Source organism: Macrotis lagotis, chromosome 3 (assembly GCF_037893015.1).
Source record: "Macrotis lagotis isolate mMagLag1 chromosome 3, bilby.v1.9.chrom.fasta, whole genome shotgun sequence".
NCBI lineage: Eukaryota > Metazoa > Chordata > Mammalia > Peramelemorphia > Peramelidae > Macrotis > Macrotis lagotis.
The window spans coordinates 194,275,927-194,299,680 of NC_133660.1; the positions used below are offsets into that span (position 1 = coordinate 194,275,927).

The following is a 23,754-nucleotide window of genomic DNA, read 5'->3' on the forward strand; positions in this document are numbered from 1 at the left end:
CTGATTTTAGTGACTGCAAAGTCCCCAGCCCCACTTTCTCCTCCTGAGCCTTCTGGGTCCAGTGGCTAGTCATGGATCTAGATGACCAGAGATGGCCCTGGGTGCAATTGGGAAAACTTTCCCTTTGTAAGCTAAAGTCTTTATCAGAAATTAGATTATAAGAGCTGACAAGACTGCTGTTATCAGGGAAGAATTGCCATGGTGAGTTAGATTTCTTGTAGGAGAATAACAGAAAGTTCCTCAAAATCAATCTGCTTCCCCCAAATTAAACAATCAAGGGGAGTTTTGAGGCTTTTATGACTAAATTTGCATGACAGAGTTGGAGGACTTACACTGGGGAAAAATTTATGAAGATTTAAAATAGGCCAGGTTATGGATCAGAACTGTGAATAAAAATTATCTGTTTAATGTCAGTTTTATTCTTAGTATTTCTTTTGGTATCAAAGGGTCAAACTGGTTGAATACTGAGATTGGAGACATCTGTCCATATTTTTATGAGAATTTTTAATTTTTTAAATTTTATTATATTTATGGGGAGTAGAGGGTCAGGACTATTTCTTCTAGTTCAGTTATTGAGCAAACTGAAATCTATTCCATAAGATGTGAAATTTTACTTAAAATTTGAAACATTCCTCAGAGAAGAAACCAAAAAAAGGAAGACTTCTGGAAGGAATTTGATTTACCTTATTTCAGGGAGAATTTACTTGACACTGACTGTAGATATGTAAATCTCCCTTCTCAATCAGGTCATTCTGAACCTTCCATATGTGGTTTAATTTGTAGCCTGACTTAGTTTACCTTTAAGTCTGTTTAACTAGATTTTTCTCCCCTTAGAGGATGTATGAGAATATAATTCTGCTTAACTAAGTTTTATTGTGCTTTATGACATTCCACAAAGCATGGAATTATATGTGTAATATATATATAGGTATGGATATACAAATATATATTTCACTTCTGTGACTTGCAAGAACAAATGAGATCACACAATATGTAAAAGAATTATTTCTCTGTCTCTCTGATGTAACTTTGTCTATAAAAAGCCTTGTTAGAGTCCTAATCTTTGTTCAGGGTTTGTGTTTTTTTTTAAGTTCTGAAGCTGTGCTTAAACATAATAAAACAAGATTTTTACCTTTATAATTTCTGCATTATGGTAGATTTATTTCAGCAGCATTAACTTTCCCCTTGAACTGGAGGAGATATTTCTCCCATGGAGTCAGCTTCCTTGAATATAAAAGGGAGGCCCTCACAATGACATTTGCAAAATGTCTGACTAGCTAGACCTTTTTTTCTCCTAAGGGTCATTTGGATTTTATAACATCATTCACCTGCTGTATTTGGCCAAACATTTAACTTATTCTTAAAAAGCTCCTAGATTTGTTGATTTTCGAGTCCTGTCTGTGGTTACTACAGCAGCACCAGATGAGAGTCTTATACAGCTCCCCCCCCATGGGCCATTTCCCCTACCCCTGACCTAAACAGATAAGGGAAGCTAGGTGGCACAGTGGATAAGATACCAGGTCTAGATGGGAAGTTTCATCTTCCTGAGTTCAAATCTGACCTCAGACACTGGGCAAGTCACTTAATCTTATTTGTCTTAGTTTCTTCATCTATAAACTGAGTTGGAGGACACAGTAAACCACTCCAGCATCTTTGCCAAGAAAACCCTAAATGGGGTCACAAAAAAGTTGGTCACAACTGAAAACAACTAACAACAACCCATCCATCTATGGTCCAGACTTGTGATTTCTTTAGTGTAAGTATAATGGTATCCAACTTAGGTTGAGCATGTTTAAAAGGCCACAGTCTTCCTTTAGAGCAGATTAGTTCTAGATTGGAAGTCAGAAAAATCTAGGTTTGGTGAGCAACTCTGCTTCTCACTTTCCTCATGTGTAAGGGACTGCATATGATGGCCTCTGAGTTCACATTCCAGCTCCAGATGGTTTGTGATTTTATCCTTAGATATTCTCTAAGGCCCCCCTTCAGAACTAAATCTAAGCCTATCATTATGCTGATGAATGTCAATAATACAAGGTCAATAGCAGGGGCAGGACATGTATCCAAAGTAGAAACTGGACAACTATGTACAATGATGCATATAAGGGTAGACAATTAGGGCCAGAGAGAGGAAAAGTTCAAATTTAGCTTTAGACATTTAATAGCTATGTAATCTTAGGCAAGTCATTTAACCTCCATTTACACCCCCATAACTATAAAATCAGGAAAATAATAACAACCTGTTCCCAGAGTTGTTGTGAGAGTAAAATAAGAATATATTTGGTTTTTTTTTTTGCAAGGCAAACGGGGTTAAGTGGCTTACCCAAGGCCACACAGCTAGGTAATTATTAAGTGTCTGAGACCGGATTTGAACCCAGGTACTCCTGACTCCAGGGCCGGTGCTTTATCCACTATGCCACCTAGCCACCCAAGAATATATTTGTAATGTACATAGAAGAGTGCTTGACAGAGTCACTATGTAAATGCTAGCTATTATTAACTGCCAGTTTTATTCCCTATAGCTTTTTTTGCCAGATTTATGGAGAATCAATAAAGTCCTTCCTGTACAGTACATATATCATCCCTGAAAGAGTCAAAATTTCTAAGGAAAGTGATACCTTTCATAACTATGGATAAGGCAGAGTTCCTTCCCAAACAAGAGTTAGAAAATAACAGGAGAGAACATAAACAATTTTGATCCCATAATACTGAACAGGTTTTGCAGGAACTAAATGAAGTTAAAATTTCTAAAGATTTTATTGATTTTGGACTTAAAAACAAAATAAAGCAGGCATTTACATATAATATGTAGGTCTTCATCCAGGTCATCTAGCCCACCTACCCTGAGTGTCCCAAAGGGATCTGTCCTTAGCTCTTTTCTCTTCTCCCTCTATATTACTTCACTCAATAACTTTATCTCCCATAGGTTTAATTGATGATTCTCAAATCCACCCTATCTGTTGACCTTTTCTCTGCTGACCTCCAATTTTATATCTCTAGTTGCCTTTCAGACATCTCAAACTGCATGTCCTAATACTTAAACCTAATACTGATCTTGATGTCTGGCAAATAATAGGTGGTATTTAAAGACTAGCTTAGTAAAGGGAAAAAACTTTTTAAAAATGTACAATATTAAATATGATATATAATAAATTCAACATGTAACTTTCAGATTGTCCTATTTATGATTCTTTCTGTTCTTCCTTTTGTTCTCTTTAGCACATTTTAATTAAAAGATGATCCATTGACTCTCTTCTTTTTTTGCTACCCTTCCCCAATCCTTTTTTCCCCTCCTCTCTTCCCAATGAAAAACCAAAAGCATTTTGTAAATTGCTAAATTTGCAAACATAAAATGGTACAATGGGATAATGGACTCAATCAACAAAATAAGGATACTTTAAAATCACTATTACTAATCCAGATGAATGGATTGAATTTACCATTCAAAATGTTGAGATCTTGATATGCTTGGTTCAAATTGCTGCTCTCTCCTACAATCTGTATCAGATTACAGTTATTCTAAATTGCAGTGGTTCAAACAGGAAGAATAAGTTATCTTTTGGTCTCTGCAGTAATTTGTGGATGAACATTTCTTGATTTAACCTAATTTTCCAATTAAAAAACCTCTCATTTAAAAAAAAATTGGACCCTCGACCTCTGTTCTCAGTCTAGTAGAGGAAGTGTTGAGCAGAAATTCAACATGTCTATTCTCAAGATCCATGGAGAGAGGTCTTTGACTGTCAGAAGTCCTACTGATGCATTTGATCTCTACAATGGGAAAGGTCTCTTTGGAGCTGTTGCACTCAGTGGTGCTTCTACTAGTATCCATGAAACCCAGAAGCTCCACAACAATTCTAAGATCCCCTACATGGGGAAATCTGTTTCAAAAGTAATTGAACACATCAATAAATCTATTGCCCCTAACCCTCATTACCAAGAAACTGAAGGTTGTGGGACAGAAGATCAACAAATTGATGACAGAGAGAGATCGCATCTAAATTTGATGCAAAATGTCATATTGGGAGTGTCTCTGGTTGGTTATAAGGCCAGAGCCGCTCAGAAAGGTGTTTCCCTGTACTGATATATTGCTGACCTTGCAGACAATGATGAAGTCATACTGTCAATTCTGGCCTTTAATGTCATCCATGGTGGCTCCCAGGCTGGTACCATGTTGCTAATGCAAGAGGTCAGGATCTCCCCATTGGAGCAGCAAACTTCAAGGAGGTCACATGCATTGGAGCTGAGGTCTACCAAAACCTAAAGAATGTGATTACGCAGAAATATGGACAGGATGCACTAATGTAAGGGATGAGGGATGGCACTTCCAGCCTAAGAAGGCCTGCGATCAGCAACTCTAAGGCAGGGCTTGAAATTCGATGAATTTAAGAGCTTTTCAATTAATTAAATGTTTGATCAAATATAGCAGGAAAATGATGTTATGAATATACAAATGACCCTTGACAGAAAAAAGGGTCCCCACCACCTTGGTAAAGAATGCTATTGGTAAGGCTGACTATATCGATGAGGTCATAATTGGCATGGATGTTGCTGCCTCAGAATTCCTTCTATCTGGGAAATATGACTTGGACTTCAAGTCTCCTGATGATTCCAGTCAATACAATCTCCCTTATTGAGCTTGTGGACCTCTATAAGATCTTCATCAAGGACTATCCAGTACCTATCCTTTAACCAGAATGACTGGGAAGTTTGGAAGAATTTTACTGCTATTGCAGACATCCAGATGGTAGGGGATGATCTCAGGTGTAGAATCCAAAGTCCATTGAAAAGACTGTGAATGAGAAAGCCTACAGCTGCCTCCTACCCAAAGAGAATCAGATTGGCTCCGTAATTGAATTTTTCCAAGTGTGCAAACTGGCCCAATTCAATGGATGAGAAGTAATGGCTTCTCATCATTCTAGAAAGACTGAAGATACCTTCATTCATATCTGGTTGTGGATCTCTGCATTGGGCAGATCAAGACTGGTGCCCCCGCCAATCTGAGCATCTGGTCAAGTAAAAACAGCTTCTCAGAACCGAGGAAGAGATGGGCAGCAGAGTTAAATTTGCTGGAAGAACTTTAGAAACCCTTGGCCAAGTAAGTTCCATGGCCAGGAGACCTTAGGGCTAAGCAGGCACCAGTTACCTCTGGAGAGGTCTGCTCCCATCCTAAGAATGGAGCCAAGCAGTAGACCAGTTTTATTGGGGGGGGGGGGTAGTAGGGCAGCAGCTTCTGCTGCTTAACTGCCTTCTCACCTCTACCTTTCTAAGATGTTCTCACTACTTCACTAGAATTGTCTTATCTGAACATGATCATCGAGCATTCTGATGGAAGTTGTTATCACCTTGTGACTGAACTAGAATTGACTGTTCCTACCTCAATCCCTGGTGTTTATATGTGACTTGTGATGTAGCCCCAAGTGCACAGGCCAGATACTAAGTGGCTTCTATGTGTGGGATAAAAAAAAAGTGGAGAAAAAAATGAAGTTAGTTTTCCTTTATATGAGTAATTTTCAAAGGAGGTGCCATGCATGAGTTCTGTTAGATATGCTCTGAAGTTGTGGATTTTGTCATTTAAAAAAATTATAATTTTAATATAAATTACACTTATCCAGCATACATTGCATGCTAAGAATAGTTTTCACGCAACAAAAACTTGCCTATTAACACTAACCTCAATACACATCAGACCTTGAACTGACAAAGATCTCAACAAAAACAACTGCTATTATTGAAAGAAAATCACAGATGCTCCAGACTCTTTATTCTCCCTTACTGTAACTAATTTAACTGCTCAATGTGCTGTGAATCCTCACTATAAAGAATATTGCACAACAAAAAGTTTGAGAACCATTGTTTTACATTCTCTCAAGTACTTGCTAAGACAATTAACTTCCCCATTCAAATTTAAAATTATTAGGATTAAAATTTCAAATTGTGTAATTTTCACAAAATCATAGAATTTCTAGTTGCTCTACTGGTTGAAAAATTAAGCTGAAATCTGCCTCTGCACAACTACTACTATTTGTCTCTTAGCCTTTTCTTAAGCAGAGTCCCAATTCCATGTGAAACCCTGTCCAATAATGTATCAACTTGCTTTGACAGTGTCTTGATGTACTCGGCCTTGCCATTCCCTTGCCACTATACCCCTCTGGTTCCTCAGCACTGCCATGTTGATGTGTCCTAAGGACCCTCAAAGACTCTACCATCAAATAGAAAAAACCTCTGATTGGCATTTGAAGCCCTTCAAAACCTTTCCCCACCCCTCATCTTTCCATTCTTCTTACACCTTACTCTCCTCACCTACTCTCTGACCAGGGGACACTAGCCTTTCTTGCTGTTTCACAAACATCTCCTGAGGTCTAGATCTTTCCATTTACCCTACAGCTGAAGTCTTTTTATTATGTTGTCTCCCCAAACTATAGTGTGAATTTCTTAAGAAGCTCTCATTTTTTCCCCTTTATCAATCTCTAGGACTTGTCACAGTAAGCACTTAATAAATGCTTCATTCACTCATTTTTTTTTAGGTTTTTGCAAGGCAAATGGGGTTAAGTGGATTCACTCATTTTCAATAATAATTTATTACACAATTACATTATATATCAGGTACTGTGAAAGGGATGGGGGATACAAAGAGAAATGAAAATAACTGCCTTCAAGGAGCTCATATTCTATCTGGAGAGATTGATGGACATCCCCCTCACCCCAAATATCCAATCCAAACTCTTACTGTTTTTTACCTCAACAGCATTTCTGACATCTAACCTCTTTGTCCACTAACAAAGCCAACACCTAAGTTCAAGGACATTATGATCTCTTGCTTAGACAATTGCAATGGCATCCTAATTTACTCAAGCATTTCCCGACTCAATTCCCTCCTCCATGATTTTCCTCAAGCACAGATTTGACTGTATAAGAGATATATCATGGACATGTATAATTCACAAAGGATATGGGCTCCTCATGAATGAGAAGGAGAAATAACATATTGATGGGTAGCCTGCACCAGTAGTAAAAAAATTTTAAGTGAACTATAGTAAGATGTTCAGTGCAATAAATAGATCTTCTATAAAAGCTTTAGAGAGACATGGATAAGAATTCCACTGTATGTGAAGGCATCAACAGGAACAGCTCTTGCAAAAAAAGGCATAGCTATCAAAGTAAGCTCACAGAATATCTATGAGAATATAAAATATAGAGGAAATAAAATGTAAGGAAAACTACTTTTGGATAGAGACATTGTATATAAGTTTGAAAAAGAAATAGAAATGTTTCAATACTAATATTAGCAGACATCTAAACATTTTTGCTTTAAAATGATATATTAATAAGGTGTTTACTTCAATATTTAAAATTTTTAGAGCTCTCAAAATACTGCATCATACATTGTTGTGATTTAATGTTTTGGGTCAAAATTTATGAAAAAATGTAGATATCACCATTTCAAAATCTTATTATTACACTTTTAATAATTATTGTAGACAAAACATAGGTTTTCACATTCATCTTTAGCTAGATTCTTTTTTATATAGGAATGTTATATTAATCATGCCCAATTACAGAATAAGGGGAGGCTTTAAGTACTAAGACTTCTGGCTATTTGTAAAGGCTACCCATCAACATTTCTAACAAGTTCATCATAGCCCATATCTATTAGATGAAGTATTCTTAATCAGGGGTTCATGAACTTAAAGACAGAAAATTTGATAATTATATTTAAATATAATGAGTTTCTTTAATAACCTATTTATTTAAAACATTTAAAAACATCATTCTGAAAACTGGTTCATAGACTTCACCAGACCTCAAAGAGGACCCTGACATACAAAAAAAAGGTTAAGAACATATAAACAAGAGAGAACCCAGTTCCTGACAATATTAAGCTTCTCAAGGTGCACCTCTCTGAAAGTAACAGTATTTAAATCCAATGGAGCACCTTCAGAAAATGGCTTCAAAGGTTAAGTTGTAAATCTTATTCTCAGGTCACTGAACATTTAGGAGCAAGGGTATTGCTGTCCTCTTTTCTTCTTTTTCTTTTTTCTTGTAACAGTTGCATGATTCATAGATTGTCCTTTATTGGTCTCCATTTTCATCTTGTTACTTTTTTTTTGCTTCTCTTTCCTGACAGCCCTGAAAAACAAGGTGTTAAATTATGTTACAGAAAAAGCACAATGAATTACAAATATGCTGCCATCCAATTAACCAGCTAACCAAATAAGCAAGTACAAGAGTTGAAAGAATTTACTGTACAATATAAGCCCATAAAATTCTAACAGTAATAACAAGGAGTTAGAGGCCTGAGCAAGCAAAACGTTGTTTGGGAAAACAAATTTCTTTGAAAGATGGTTACTAGTGATTCAGATCACTCTATCCAGGACAAACAGCACAGAGTTAAACAGACAGGCCAATGAAAAAGTATTTTTTAACATCCGTACTGCTCAGCTCAGCACTTCAATCTTCAAATCCTTGAATTACATTTTCTAGAAAAAGAACTAAGACTTGGGAAGTTAGCAGAGTGAAAAAGAAATGCAAAAGCATAACAGATGGGGATGACAATTGAAGGGCCCATTTTATAAGCTCTCTAGTTAATATTCCATTCCTTATTAAATCCAACAACTCTGACAAATGCTACACAGTTTGTATAAAATACATGGTCACTGTCTTCTGGAAGCTTGCAGTTAGTTTAAAGCCATGAATAATGAATACCAATGAACTAAAGAAGAATTAACTTGAAACTTATCCTATAAGAATATGAAACCAAAAGAACACTGAATCTTTCACTCTAATGTTCACCAAAGTGACACTAGATTATTAGCTCTTTGAGGGCAGGGATTGTTTTTTGCTTCTTTTTTATATAGTATTTGCCATACAATAGACCCTTAATAAATACTGATTGATAAGCCAATTAGTGTCTAAGAAAGATTTCACCCAATTACAAAAGAACTCTGTAATTTATTATCTTTTTCTGAAGAAACTCATATGTTTATGAATTTGTCATTAGCAAAGTCTAATACCACTGCCCAGTTCCCATGGCTATTCTATGATAAAGAGAATTGTGTTCATTTTTCACAAAACACACCAAGTCCCAAGATATTAGAAGCAAAGTGTTTTCTTGATGTGTAAAAGATAGAAACACCTAGATCAAGGGCTCAGGTGTATTTAAGACTTCACCAGCTTGTCAGTTATTCCAACTCAGTTCTATATCTGATTCCTTTTATCTCCTCACTGCGGTTTTCCCATCCCTTCTTAGAAGTTATGTGCTTTTCCTGGAAAGACTTGCATGAACTGATGCTGAGTGAGATGAGCAAAACCAAAAGAACATTGTACACCATAACAGCAACATGGGGTTGATGATCAATCTTAATGGACTTGGCTCATTCTATCATTGCAATAACCAGGGACAATTTTAGGGTTATCTGCAACTGAGAATATCATCTATATCCAGAGAAAGAAACAAAGACCAAAAAAAAAGTTGTCTTATGGATTATATAAATTTGCTATCTCTAATATTTTAATTTTTCCTCAAGGATATGCTTTTTTCTCTCAACACATTGAAGTTTGGTCAATGTATAGCATGGAAACAATGTAAAGATTACCAGACTGCTTTCTGGGGGGGGGGGGAGGGATGGGGAAGGAAGGGGGGAGGAATTGTAAAATTCATAACTTTACAAAAAAAATGATAGGTAGTACTACTGGGTCTATACCCTGAAGAGATTATGGAAAAGGGTAAAAAAAATCACCTGTACAAAAATATTCATATCAGGCCTGTTTGTGGTAGCAAAGAATTGGAAATTACGTGAATGTCCTTCAATTGGGGAATGGCTTAACAAACAAACTGTGGTATATGTAGATCATGGAACACTATTGTTCTATTGGAAACCAAGAGGAATGGGAATTCAGGGAAGCCTGGAAGGATTTGCTTGAATTGATGCTGAGTGAGATGAGCAGAACCAGAAAAACACTGTACAACCTAACAGCAACATGGGGGTAATGATCAATCTCATTGGACTTGCTATCAGTGCAACAATCAGGCACAATTTTGGGTTATCTGCAATGGAGAATACCATCTGTATCCAGAGAAAGAACTGTGGACTTTGAACAAAGACTATTACCTTTAATTAAAAAAAAAACTATATCTTATTATGTAATTTTGCTATCTCTTATACTTTATTTTTTTCCTTAAGGATATGATTTCTCTCTCCTCACATTCAACTTAGATCAATGTATACCATGGAAACAATGCAAAGACCAACAGACTGCCTTCTATGGGGGGGTGGGGGAATTAGGAAAAAAAATTGTAAAAAAATAAATAAAATCTTTCTTCAAAAATGATAGGTAGAAACCACTACTGTATGTAATTGGAAAACAAATTTTATATACATACATATATATATATATATATATATATATAAAGAAGTTATGTGCTTTTGAATGAAAGGTAGATAGAAGATAATGAGGAAAAAAGAACAAAATGAAAAGTATAGAAAGAAAATATAAGCTTTTATTTTAAAACTACTTAAGAAATAATAGTGCCTTTTTAAGCAAAATCAAAATTTCATAAATTTCATTCTAAAAAATATAATGGATCCTTTTAAAGCTATCCCCCAAATCTGAATATGAACCTCAAGAAAATACTAATGAGACCAACAATGCTATAAACTGCTTGAGGGGGAAAAAACCCCAAACATTCTGCAGGCCAGTATTTTCTGCTCAGGTGATCTGTGTTCCTGGTCTTCAGGAAAACACATAGGCTTTTTTATGGTTATGGTGCCATGTTCTACTAGATTTTTAAAAACAGGTCATTGCTATATTCAAAAGCTTTTAGGGGAAACTAAGTGGTGCAGTGGATAGAGCAATGGCTTTGGAGTCAGAAGAACCTGAGTTCAAATCTGGCCTCAGATATTGGACATTGATTAGCTGGGTGACCTTGAGCAAGTCCCCAGATTGCCTTGCACCCAGGACCATCTCCAGATGAACTGATTCCTATCTGGCCCCTGGACCCAGATGGCTCTGGAGGAGAAAGTAAGGCTGGTGACTTAGCAAAGCACCCTCTCATTTAAATCCTATTCAGGAGCTTGTCATGGTCTTTGGGAACAAAGGACAAACATTAGCTATGTGAGTATGGGCACAGTACTTAATCTCTAAGTAGAAAAACTATACAGTAACCTACTGTTGTGAAGCTCAAATAAAATGCCGTGTGTAAAAAGTTTCTGGCAGATAGATGGCACAGTGGATAAAAATGTGAAGTTTGGAATCAGGAAGACCTAAATTCATAATCAGCTTCAGACGATTTAACCCTGGGTTCTTCATCTATAAAATGAGGTGTAGAAGGAAATGATAAACTATTCCAGTATCTTTGGTGAGAAAACCCCAGATGGGGTTAAGAAGATTCAGGCAGGACTGAATGACAACAAAAAGCTTTGTAAATTTTAAAGCAATATACGGCAGCAGCTATTTTATTATTATTATTATTATTATTATTATTATTATTATTATTATTATTGTTGCTATTCTCATTCTCAATCTGAAGAGTTCCAACTGATGCAGTTCTAGGACAGGTTATTATCTTACTTGTGTTCTTTTGTGTCTGATGTTCAAAAAAGACGGATAAATAATGGTTTGGCAGGTGGATATATGTATTGGAATGTAAGCTTATCTTCTACAAAATCAATGAAAAGATATTCAGGATTTTTGTACTTGCAGACAGAATCCCAGCAGTTTTATACTTCATCCTGTTTTCTTGAACAGGTCTTTTTGTTCTAAGAACTTTTCATTCCTTTTAGTTTAGGAATCATATGCTATATTAATATAGCAAAATTTATTAAAAACATTGCTCTTCTTAATAAGTTTCTGAAGCTAGTGGGTATTGTGGGAAGGTTTAAGAGATAGGGGTTTGATGGGGAATTTATCTGTTTAAAAGAATAGTCAGTGAAGCTCACTGCCAAATTGCATAATACAACTGGTTTTCATGTTATTACTGTGTGTTCCCATAAACTGATGATGTTGGGTGTAACTTGTGTATGATTACTGGTGATACCATTATATTAAAATACTACAGTTTGATCTTGCTTTCCCTAAACTTTTACAGGTCAATGTTTTGACCAAGTGACCATGGGTAATCCTTTTGTTTGTAATTATATTCCAGTTCCAATATTTATTAATTCTCAAAGATATTTGAGGTTTACATTTCACAGAATCATAAAATCTGGGAGAGGGAAGAGACCTCAGTGACCATTTTGTCCAATCCATACCCTATATAAGGAATTTTCCCCTATACCATGTCTAGTCTCTGGTTGAAAAAGTTAAGAAAGGGGACCTATCATGTCTCATGGCAGGCAGTCATTTAACTTCTGGACAGCTTTGACTGTCTTCACGTAAAACTTAAAGTTGCCTCTTTGCAATTTATACTCATTCCTCCTAGTCCTCTAGGGCTAAAGAAAATAAGTCTGATCCTTCCTCCTCATTACAGTCTTTCAAATACTTGTATATAGCTTTTGTGGTCCCCTATATCTTCTCTCCAGGCTAAAAAATTCATTCTTTTAACCAATCCTCATAGGCCATGGACTCAATGCCCTTCATGATCCTCTTTGCCACCTTCTAGATGGTCTTCAGTTTATTAATATCCTTCTAAACATAATACTCCAGAGGAAATCAGACAAGGGCAGAATTTAGAGAGTCTGTCACTTTTTATTCCTAGAAGCTGTATCTCCTTAAATATAGCCCAAGATTCAATTACAACTTTTGGCTGCCACATCATATTGTTGCCTTATACTGAATTTACCATGCACTGAAATCCCTATGTAATTTTTTTTTTATCAGATAAACTGATGTTAAACCATATCCAACTCACTATGAACTTGCTAATTTGATTTTCAGGTGGGTCCATGTATAAGAATTCTTTGTTATCCTTCTTGAATTTCATTTTATTAGATTCAGTCTGTTTCTATGTCAATTTTTTTTTAGTTTGACTTATATAGAGTAGCATTCCCACATTACTGTCATCTCTAATGCTGATGAGTCCAGAGTTTGAACAACTCTATGCTTCTTCATATTAACTTTCATTGTATAGTTCAGTGAAAAAATAAATCTTATGTTTTTATGTGCTAGTTACATAAACACTGTCTTGCTCAATTTTTTAAATAACAAAATAGATATGGGACACTTTCCTAATTAAAAAAATATAGATTTATCCAGCCTCAGACACTTAATAATTACCTAGCTGTGTGGCCTTGGGAAAGCAACTTAACCCCATTGCCTTGTAAAAAACCCTAAATAAAATATATATATATATATATATGTATTTAGAGAGAGAGAGAGATTTAGCAAAAAAAAAAAGGAATGATTTAGCAAACTCAGTGATAGCCTGGAAAAAACTAAAACAAACAAACAATGCTATCTTTAGATATAATATCTTAGGTGCAAGGTAACCACAAAAAGAGAACCGAAATTTTATTTTAAAAATATATCTAGGGGCGGCTAGGTGGCATAGTGGATAAAGCACTGGCCCTGGAGTCAGGAGTACCTGGGTTCAAATCCGGTCTCAGACACTTAATAATTACCTAGCTGTGTGGCCTTGGGCAAGCCACTTAACCACATCTGCCTTGCAAAAACCTAAATATATATATATATATATATATATATATATATATATATATATATATATATGTATTAAAATGACTAATATGAAAATGTTTAACATAGAGGTTCATGTATAGCCTATATCAGATTATTTGCTATCAAAGGGAAGGAGAAAGGAAAGGAGAGAGGGAGAAGAATATGGAACTCAAAAATATTACCAAAAGTTGAGTGCTGAAAACTATCTTTATATGTAATAGGGAAAAAAACTACAGAAAAATTTGTATTAAAAAAAATGGAAAAAAACCTAATAAATGCCCATCAAGCTATAAGTTTACTAGTAACAAAACAAGATTTTCCAGAACTAAAAACTTATAAATATTATGGAGAAATAAGCTTATATAATCAATGATTTTCTTATATCCTAAGAATCAATATAAATGTAATAATTTCAAATTTTATGACTTTTTGGGTAAATTTTAAAAATTGGATAGATAACCACAAGAGGGAGTCAGTTTCATTCCAGTTCATCACAGAAGGAATTAGTAGCTATAAAAAAGTGTTTACTTTTAAAATAGTATAAGTTTATACTCATAGTAAAAGGACAAGAAAATTCTTGCTAGAATTATGGAATTTAAAAAATAATCCCTTCCTGTTTTAGGCTAGAAATCAATAAAACTCAAATCAAGAAACATATATTAAACTCCTATTATGAAAAAGGCATTGTAATTTCTTTTTTTTTTTTTACAATTTCACTATAATTAAAATACTCTGAAAGCAACACTTAGGGTTAATTGGGAACAATAACATAAGCTGGAATTTCAGGGAGAAAAAAATAAAGTACTATTTTAGACTTATTCAAGTATATAACTTCCCACAGGATTAATTCTTTATATCATACTGAGATGATGAAATCTCCAACAATGAATAAAATTGAGTAATCTGAATTACTAAATGATGTCCCCCAATTAAAGTGCTATGTACTCTCATCAAACAGACCACCTGGGAGGAAATTCAGAGAAAGAGAATGATTTATAAGAAATAACAAAGAATGAGAATTTGCTGTTAATATATAGTGAAAAATTTCAGGCATCCTATTGCTTAAAGAATCAGGATTGGAAAAAAAACTCAAAAAACAAAGTTCAGACCAACTGTTTTCCTACAGGACTTTGTTTAACTATCTAGACAGCAAAATGGCTATCTTATTCTTAAAAAGGTCCAAAGAAAAACAATCTAATGTGATATTGTTCAGTTATCCTGAAGTTATTATGACCTACGTGACAAGGGCAAGGCACTTAACCTCGCTGGGTCTCAGTTTACTATCTGTAAATTGGGGAACTTCAACTGGATGACCTCTAAAGATCTTTTCAAATTCTGGCTATAATTCCATGTTGCTTTAACAGAAAGGTAGATTAAAATAAGTGAGAAGTGAGAACTAGTAATGGAAAGTGTGAAGAAAACTGAAGAATAACAGTAGCTCACAGATATAGAAAGTTTTTAGGGATAAAAAGCAGTTTCCTTATAAGAACCCTGTGAACTAGTTAGCATAAAGATACTGCTGTACTGGGCAGCTAGGTGGCACAGTGGATAGAGTATCAGTTCTGAAGTCAGGAGACCTGAGTTCAAATCCAGTCTCAGACACTTAATAATTACCTAGCTGTGTGACTTTGGTCAAGTCACTTAATCCTGTTGCCTTGCCAAAAAAAAAAAAAAGATACTGCCGTACTTCAATGAATCTATTATGTCACTCATATAAGTATTTTCTCCCTCTCCCAATATGCTCAGGACCCTGAGGGAGGCTGTCAATCAGTTATCTTTCCACTCTTGTTATATTATATAACCTGCTCATTTTCAGTTGTACATTTCTTTGATGAACTCCTGTTTCTTCTTCAGAACCCTTGCCTATAAAGTGTTGTACAGCCTGCTCATGGTTAACCAAATATCACTTCACTGCCTTCTGAATGATGTTCAACTCACAATTCACAACCATGAAGCAAAATCAGAAGAATATGGATATTAAAAAGATGGGCCTTTATTTCAGCAAGAAGATGGGGACCATTAAAATAATTATAGAATTTATCCAAAGGCAATCTAACACACTTTCCTCCTGTTTAATTCTGGGCTCATATATTTGCGGTAGTGACTTTGAAAGAGATCAATGGATAGATAAATAGACAGATGAATCTCTCTCTAGGAAAACAGATAAGGATACAGATATAGCTACTTCTATAGAGATAAAAATTGCCAATGATTTGTCAGTTAGATAATTATATATTTCAAATGATGAAAAAGATCAGCAATGTAAAGGGATTTGATACAATCAACACAATGTCAGCTAAAACCAGGAGTCCAGACAACTTCACCAGGTATAACAAATTCCTCTTTGATTTGGACTCTGTGATAGGTTCACTTTTGTGACAGTGATGAATACCTTTGGTGACCATACATCAATAAATCAGTAAGCACAAATTAAACATTTACTAAGTGGTAGGTACTATGCTGAGCACTAGAGATACAAAAAACAAAAAAATGAAATAATAACTTTCCTAAAGAAACTTATAGTCTATTAGAAGAGACAATATGTACATTTGAAGGATAAAAACCAAAATAAATACAGTCTAAATACAAGGTGGTTAGGAAGGGCAGGCACCAGCAGTTCAAGGATCAAGAAAGGCTTCTGAAGAAGGAGGTATAGAACACTGAAGGAAGTGAGAGATTTTATCAATTAGAGATGATAAGAGATTGTCTTCCAGGCATGGAGAATGGTCAGTGCAAAGGAAGAAAACTGGGCTAAGTACAATGTGTGAAAAAACAGAAATAAGGCCAGTTTGGCTGAATTATAGACTATGGTAAAGGGAGTAAAGTGGAAACAAATCCACAGGAAAATCATTCTAGTGGCTAGATGGAGTATAGATTGAAGTATGAACACACTTCAGAGAGGAGTGTGTTCACCCACTGAGTGGGTGATGAGGACTTGAACTAAATGGTGGCTATGTACATACAGGTAAACAGACAGCCTTGAGTGATATTATGGCGGTAGAATGGCTAAGATTTGGCAAATATGGAATGCAAGACAATGAGAAATTGAGGAAAAAACTAAGGTCACACACCTGGGAATCTGGAAGAATGAAGATGTCCTCAAAAGACATCTTTTCTTAGATAGAAATATCTTGCCTGATATTAAAAATCAGAGGGTATTCAAACAAGGTCAAATCTGTTGTGATAAGAAACCTTGAAAAAAGGTGATTGAATAATATCACTAAAGTCCTTTTCATGTCTAAGAACATTCTGGAAACTAAGATGACAATGTAAAGGGATTTGATACAACTAAGATGACAATTTAGCATATACTTAGCTGAAATAATGTGTTTTTCTAAGTAATTTATTGTCATTACTATACTATTCCACTGTTAAAATTTATTTGCAAATGAGGGTTAGAAAGAAGAAAGAGGAGAGGTATTTTGTTGGGGGCTGGGGGAGATGAGAGAGAAAAAAGGAAAACTAGAAAGAATAAAAATAACTTACTTTAAAAAAAATCAGTATATACACAGTAATCTTTTTTCTTAAGCTTGAGAATAGTATAACCATACTTCCTATCTTCCTACTATATGATTATAATAAAATTATATGAAAAATATCTAACATCTTATAAATAATTATAGAAACAGTTGATTTAATAGTTTCTAGACACCTGAATAATTTTTTGGCTATCCTTACAATATTAAGAAAAGTATGTATATCATGTTATTTTTTTTCTATGAACAAAATAATTCAAATAATTCAACTAACTTGTTAGCTCTTTTAGATGAAGAATAATTAGGACACATAGTACGTTTGTGATCTGATTCACCACATATAAAGCAACCATCTTTAGGACCCGCACATGAATGATTTGGAAGTGCACAGTAATTGCAAATGCTGCAGTGAATCCAAGCTGCAAAACAAAATGAGATTTTAGAATACAATTCTAATTTAATACATTTTTAAATTTTAACAGATATTAAGATATCTTACTTAGCAATATGATGACCAGGTTATTAATTCATTTAGCCTAAAAATTAGTGCTGAGGTTATAGATTAGAATCTTATCATGTTATGTGACCATATATAGCATGTATCTCTAACCAAGCCAGCAACATTTCCTCCTAAGTATCATTAGTCACAAGGGACACTAAAAGGCTAATGACTAATACAAATCCATCATTATCATTGAAATGAAAACAAATGTCCTATAATAAGTTGTGTTACTTTGTAAAACTGCAAGAGATGAAACTCACATAAACACAATGTAATACTTCCATGTGGATATGGATATATGTATATGCACACCCTCTAGACACCCACATATGTGTATCTATCATATACATACATGTCTATTAAAAGGAAAAAAACTACCATTTAATGGGAAGAGATTAGTGGGCAGTTATGGATATGCAAAATATGGCATTGTGAAAGCATTTTTTTATGAAGACAAAAAAAGGAAGTAAAGGGGACAAATATATAGAACAATTTTTTATACCTTGTTAAATTACATATAGAGGTAGTTCATAATTAAAATGTATCATAATATTATTTATTGTATAATGTATAGTTATAAATTATTATATTATAAATGCCAGCCATAAATATAAGATCAGTTTCTTTTACAATATTCTTTCCAGTTCTTTGTATATTGAAATTTTTGCTTTTGTTAAGTTCTTGACAAAAAAAAAAAGAAAATAGTAATAAAAAATTGCAGGGGCAGCTAGGTGGCACAGTAGATAGAGCACTGGCCCTGGAGTCAGGAGTACCTGAGTTCAAATCTGACCTCAGACCTTAATAATTACCTAGCTGTGTGGCCTTGGGGCAAGCCACTTAACCCCATTTGCCTTGCAAAAAAAAAAAAAAAAAAAAAACCTAAAAAAATTGTAAAATCTAAATAAAGGAAATCATATCTTTGGCTTTGGCTTTGGCTTTTAACCACAATAATGGCAAATAACACAGAGGTCTTCAAACTCCTAAGTTATTTATTTTTCTATTAAGAACTATAAGAAGGGGCGGCTAGGTAGCATAGTGGATAAAGCACCGGCCCTGGAGTCAGGAGTACCTGGGTTCAAATCTGGTCTCAGACACTTAATAATTACCTAGCTGTGTGGCCTTAGGCAAGCCACTTAACCTTGTTTGCCTTGCAAAAATCTAAAAAAAAATAAAATAAAATAAAATAAAATAAAATAAAATAAAATAAAATAAAATAAAATAAGAAGTAGCATAGTGGACATAGAGCTGGTCTTTAATTCAGGAAAATCTGGATTCAAGTCTTCCTTCTGATTCAAAAAAAGTTGCCAATCCTATAAAACCAAATTGATAAACGGCTATTTTCTTTTAAATTTAAGAATTTCATCATGGTTCAACATTATTAAATAATGTATAACTTTACTCTAACTTCCTAATGATTAGCTTGCTGATACTTAGCTAAACCAATCTTCATACAGCAATCTATTGCTAGACCGGCTCTGAAAGGATTTTCAGCTTGGTAGACTGTTAAATGTTGAGGTCCAAAAGCATAGTTTTTCAAAAACCAGGCTCACCTCTCTGAATGACTGCATGAAGGCACCAAAATAGGTCTTTTGAGGTTCTCAATTACTAACTCTCACAAATAAAAAGGCTTCATTAAAATTTGGTTCCAATATACCAAAACAACTTTGAATATATTCGGATCAGATTCTTTATGAAGACTCTGATCTGAATATATTCAAAACTACCAATACACATTGGAATCTAATTTTTCAAAATTTATTTATGTACTTCAATAAAAGGGATATACCTTAGCCTTAGTCTAAAATGTTCATTATATTTGGTCTCTACTACAGAAGCAAAGTATTAGAAAATTTCATACTCTAGAGACAACCAAAAGAAGCTTATTTAATTTCTAATTTTTTAAGCTAATATTTCTGTTATTACTAAGTAAATAGAAAATACAATTATTATATCTCAAAGAAAAATATTTTTCCATTACTTACAGGGCTTGACACATTTTTTGCAAAGAAGGCAATGCCTCCATTTCCTGCCATCCTACCAAAAATAAATTTTTTCAAAAGATGTTATTCAATTGGCATAAGTATATCAAATTATACAAATGGAAATCAAAATAAATTTTGTAAAATACAATGTTTTATTTAATACCTTATTCTTAACTTTCTTAGGATTTACAATGAAATATATGCTTTTTAGCTGACTGACTGATCAATGTATGACTGTAACAATAACATCTAAATATTTAATCAAATAAGAAGTTATGCATACAAATTAAAACAGAACATGGTCTATTTTCCCCACAAAATAATTTGCAAATGAATTCAGATGGGGCAGCTAAGTGATGCAGTCAATAAAGCACCAGCCCTGGAGTCAGGAAGGCCTGAGTTCAAATTTGACCTCAGACATTTAATAATTGCCTTGCTGTGTGACCTTGGGCAAGTCACTTAACCCCACTACCTTTAAATAAATTTTAAAAAAATTACTTGTGCAAATGAATTCAGACTCAATTAAGAGAATATATATTCTTATTAAGTTATGTGCTATATATAATATGCTATACTGGTGACATATCATATTATATATATATATGTTATACTGATTACAAATGATGACCAGCTTAAAGGTTGAATATTAACTATATAAGTTTCAAAGTTCCAAGAGATGTGTTCTACTAATATTATAAGTTACTATTCATTTTGGAGAGGGTCATAGGTATATGCCTTTACTACATAATCTAGTTTTTTTATTGCTTTTTTTAAAATCCAATTTAAGGATCATGCTAGCTTTCTAAAGAAAACAGTACACTGGAACACAGACATAGTTATTATTATTATTATTATTATTATCAGCTACCAATTATTTTCAATATGGTACTAGACTAAGTTCTATAATTGGTATCATTGCTCTTAGATGTGCTGCAAAATTCTACTGTCTACTTCATATAATATGTAACAAAAAACTAGCTTTTCAATGAATAAACATTAAATCTTACATGTTTCATACACATACATACATGTGTGTCCATGCATATACTTAAATACATATATCAAAAAAGCATTTAAACTATATGAAACATCTTACCTTAGATGTACATGAATTGCAGATCTCACAGTGTTGGTTTTCTAAGGAAACATAACGCTGACATACAGTACAAAACCTAGAAGGAGACAGAATTAAATTTGGACAGTCAGTTACAAATATTTATTGAGTATCTATAGGGTGCATGCATGGCATTATATGAAATACTACTCAACAAATGAGTAATTCACAAATTCATTTAGAAAATGGAATTGCACAATGAATTTAAGTTTAAAAAGGATAACTCCATTATAAAAGAGTAGTCTGTCAAAAATATTTGCTGATTACTTAAATGTGTAATTTTATTTCAGTGGCTCAAGGAAACTTAAGTCCTCTTTACCCTTACCTGTATCCTTCTTCTGCTGGAAGAATTATTTTATTGGGAGGAATATTGGTGAAAATACGCACAGGAGATTGTTTTCTACCTGTTTTTCCATGTTTATAAAGTGCATGATTATCATAATCTACCTAGAAAGTTGAAAATATAAACATAAGAATTTATTTAAAAGTATACTTTTAATGAAATTAACAAATGAGTATAAAAACAATTTAATAAAAAGTTATAGATTAAAGCAAATTTAAAAAACCATCATAAGATCAACTAAGATGGAGTCATTCCATCAGTACAATAATCAGGGACAATTTCAGGGGATTTGTGATGGAGAATACCATCTATATCCAAAGATGGAACTGTGGAGTTTAAAAGAAGACCAAAGCTAATTATCTTCAATTCTAAAAAGTTGTCTTAATTAATATGTAATTCTATCTCTAATGTTTTCTTTCTTCCTTTTGGATCTGATTTTTCTCTCACAACACATTAAATTTTGATCCATGCTTATCATGGAAACAAATGTAAAACCTATTATCAGACTGTCTTCTGTAGGGGAGGGAGGAAAATTATAAAACTCAAAACTGCCCAAAAATTAATTAGTAGAAACTACCACTGAATGTATTTGGAAAATTTTTTATGTATATATATATATATATATATATATATATATATATATATATATATGGAAAAGCCATCATTAAATATATATGAAAAGATCAACAGTTGATTTTTGAACCTGGAAGGTTCATCCGAATACAAATTCAATGCTGCTCCTTTTGCATTTTGAGTTTTGAAACTTTTTTCTGCTTGTTGAGTTTTATAAGAATTAAAACTTAAGCCTTAATCCCAGAAAATCCCACCAACTCATCATAACTGAAAAAAAATCAAAAAACAAAAAACCCTGGTATAGAAAAAGTTAACAGGTGAATTCTATCAAACATTTAAGGAAGAATTAATACATGATGCTACACAAAGTAATCATATAGATTGAGAAACAATCTTACAAAATTTCTTTTATGATACAAATATGGTACTAATACCTAAAACAGGTAGGGATACAGCAAAGACAAAGAACTACTGACTAATAATCTTAATGAATGTAAAAATGATTAACTAATGTCAAAAGGACTACAGCAGGGCCTCTCAACCATTTTTGTGGGTGTCATGGACCCACAGTTTGATAAAGCCTAGAGATCTCTTTTCAAAATAATAAAAATTTTATTTTTTCCCTCCAAGTTCATGAACCCCAAGACTATAATGACGATGTGCTTGTGGGTGTATGTATTTCACTATGAACAAAAGTTAGATTTCTAGTCCCTCCTACTACTAGTACTTTCCCTTTGAAATTACTTTCCAAGTACAAGATACATATCTTGTATGTAAAATTATTTTCATGCTGAATTCCCCTTCAGAATGTGAGCTCCTTGAAGGCTGAGACAATGACGTTTTTGTATAAGGCTTAGCACATAGTAAATGTTCAATTAATGCTGTTGATTAATTATACTGGGAGTTCAAGGATGGTTATGATTTTCTTTTTATTGCAACCTATAATTTCATCAATGTGAGGAACTTCTTCTACCAATTCAGTTTTGCCCTATCTCTAATGGCCTAGTAATTTCAGTGTTGCTTGGTTGCAATAAAAGATCAAGTTACTTGTACAGGGTCATATAGTCAGAAGCAAGACTTGAACCAAGATCATCTTAACTTTGAAGCCAGTTCTCTATCAATTCTATCATACTACCTCTTGGGTCAACACTAAGAAAACAATTACCATAAGTAATCATATTAAAAACAAAAATGTACCAAACCACATGATTATGTCAATAAGTGCAAAAAAAGGTCTTTAACTTAAGTACAATACTCATTAATGATAAAATTTTAAAAATCATTAAGAACAGAGGAGCTATTTCAAAGTATCTATTTAAAACCCAAAGTTAGTATTATTTGCACAAGGAAAGCACCAGATTCTAAGAGAAATTATTATTTCTCTCTCATATTAATAAGTAATTATTGAATTAGGACTAAGGTTTTCTTCCTCTTCTACTTCCTCATTCAGAAATCAACCCATATAGGTTTATTCAGGCAACCTCTGAAGTGGTGAACTGATAATGAGAGGGAAGACTCAGATCTGTTCAAAAGAAAAAGAATGGATAGATTCTGGTCCATTGTGTCTTACTCAGATCTGGGAAAAAGTGGATTTTCCTTTTTTGTCTAGGTCACCCAAATGGGGGTGATATGGCTATAGATAAGTCTCTTTGATTAAGACCGGGTGGATCAGTCACAGTCCAGGCTTTCATTAGAATAGGTCCATCTCTCATTACAATATTCCTTCTCCCTGTTAACCAATCAGAGTTGATTGCTATCCTCAGAACTCCCACTCTTCCAAGGACATATAAGCATTGAATGGGTTCTAGGAGGGGCATTCAAGAGTGTCACTGATTATTTTTTACTAATTATATGTTAGAAAGATTTATAAAATCATTAACCAACCAGAAGCTATGTCTCTTGAACTTTTTATATGTCATAATTCTTTCTCAATAAATAAATTAGAAAACTAGGAATGCCTCTTCATCCCCACTAGTATTTGATCTGGTTCCAGAAATGTTAGTGATACCAATAAAACAAGATAATTAATATAAAAGCATAAACTTTAGCAAAAAAGAAAATAAAATTCTCCCAATTTGCAGACATGCAGGAATTAGACGAGGACAGAACATTAAAAAAAGGTAGAACACAAAAATCCAAAGCATTTCCATAGCAAT

At 33.8% G+C, this 23,754-nt stretch overlaps 2 protein-coding genes and 1 pseudogene across 5 annotated transcripts in view; 1 reads left to right on the forward strand and 2 right to left on the reverse strand.

Annotated features, from left to right (window-relative positions):
• The window catches only part of ANAPC4 (anaphase promoting complex subunit 4), a 51,426-nt gene extending 50,155 nt beyond the window's left edge, over nucleotides 1–1,271 (reverse strand). The window contains exon 1 of the mRNA XM_074229676.1: nucleotides 1,133–1,271. The gene's annotated coding sequence lies outside the window, so the exon portion shown is untranslated. The remainder of the gene's footprint in view (nucleotides 1–1,132) is intronic.
• Nucleotides 1,272–3,697: 2,426 nt separating this feature from the next.
• LOC141519292 (alpha-enolase pseudogene) lies at nucleotides 3,698–5,838 on the forward strand (annotated as a pseudogene).
• Nucleotides 5,839–6,556: 718 nt separating this feature from the next.
• Nucleotides 6,557–23,754, reverse strand: part of ZCCHC4 (zinc finger CCHC-type containing 4) — a 63,972-nt gene continuing 46,774 nt past the window's right edge. For all 4 annotated transcript variants that reach the window (XM_074229683.1, XM_074229684.1, XM_074229682.1 and 1 more), the window contains 5 exons: nucleotides 21,008–21,129; nucleotides 20,665–20,740; nucleotides 19,569–19,620; nucleotides 17,359–17,503; nucleotides 6,557–8,124 (listed from right to left, as the gene is read on the reverse strand). In XM_074229683.1, coding sequence (XP_074085784.1) covers nucleotides 7,989–8,124; nucleotides 17,359–17,503; nucleotides 19,569–19,620; nucleotides 20,665–20,740; nucleotides 21,008–21,129 — 531 coding nt within the window. In that variant the 3' untranslated portion in view covers nucleotides 6,557–7,988. The remainder of the gene's footprint in view (nucleotides 8,125–17,358; nucleotides 17,504–19,568; nucleotides 19,621–20,664; nucleotides 20,741–21,007; nucleotides 21,130–23,754) is intronic.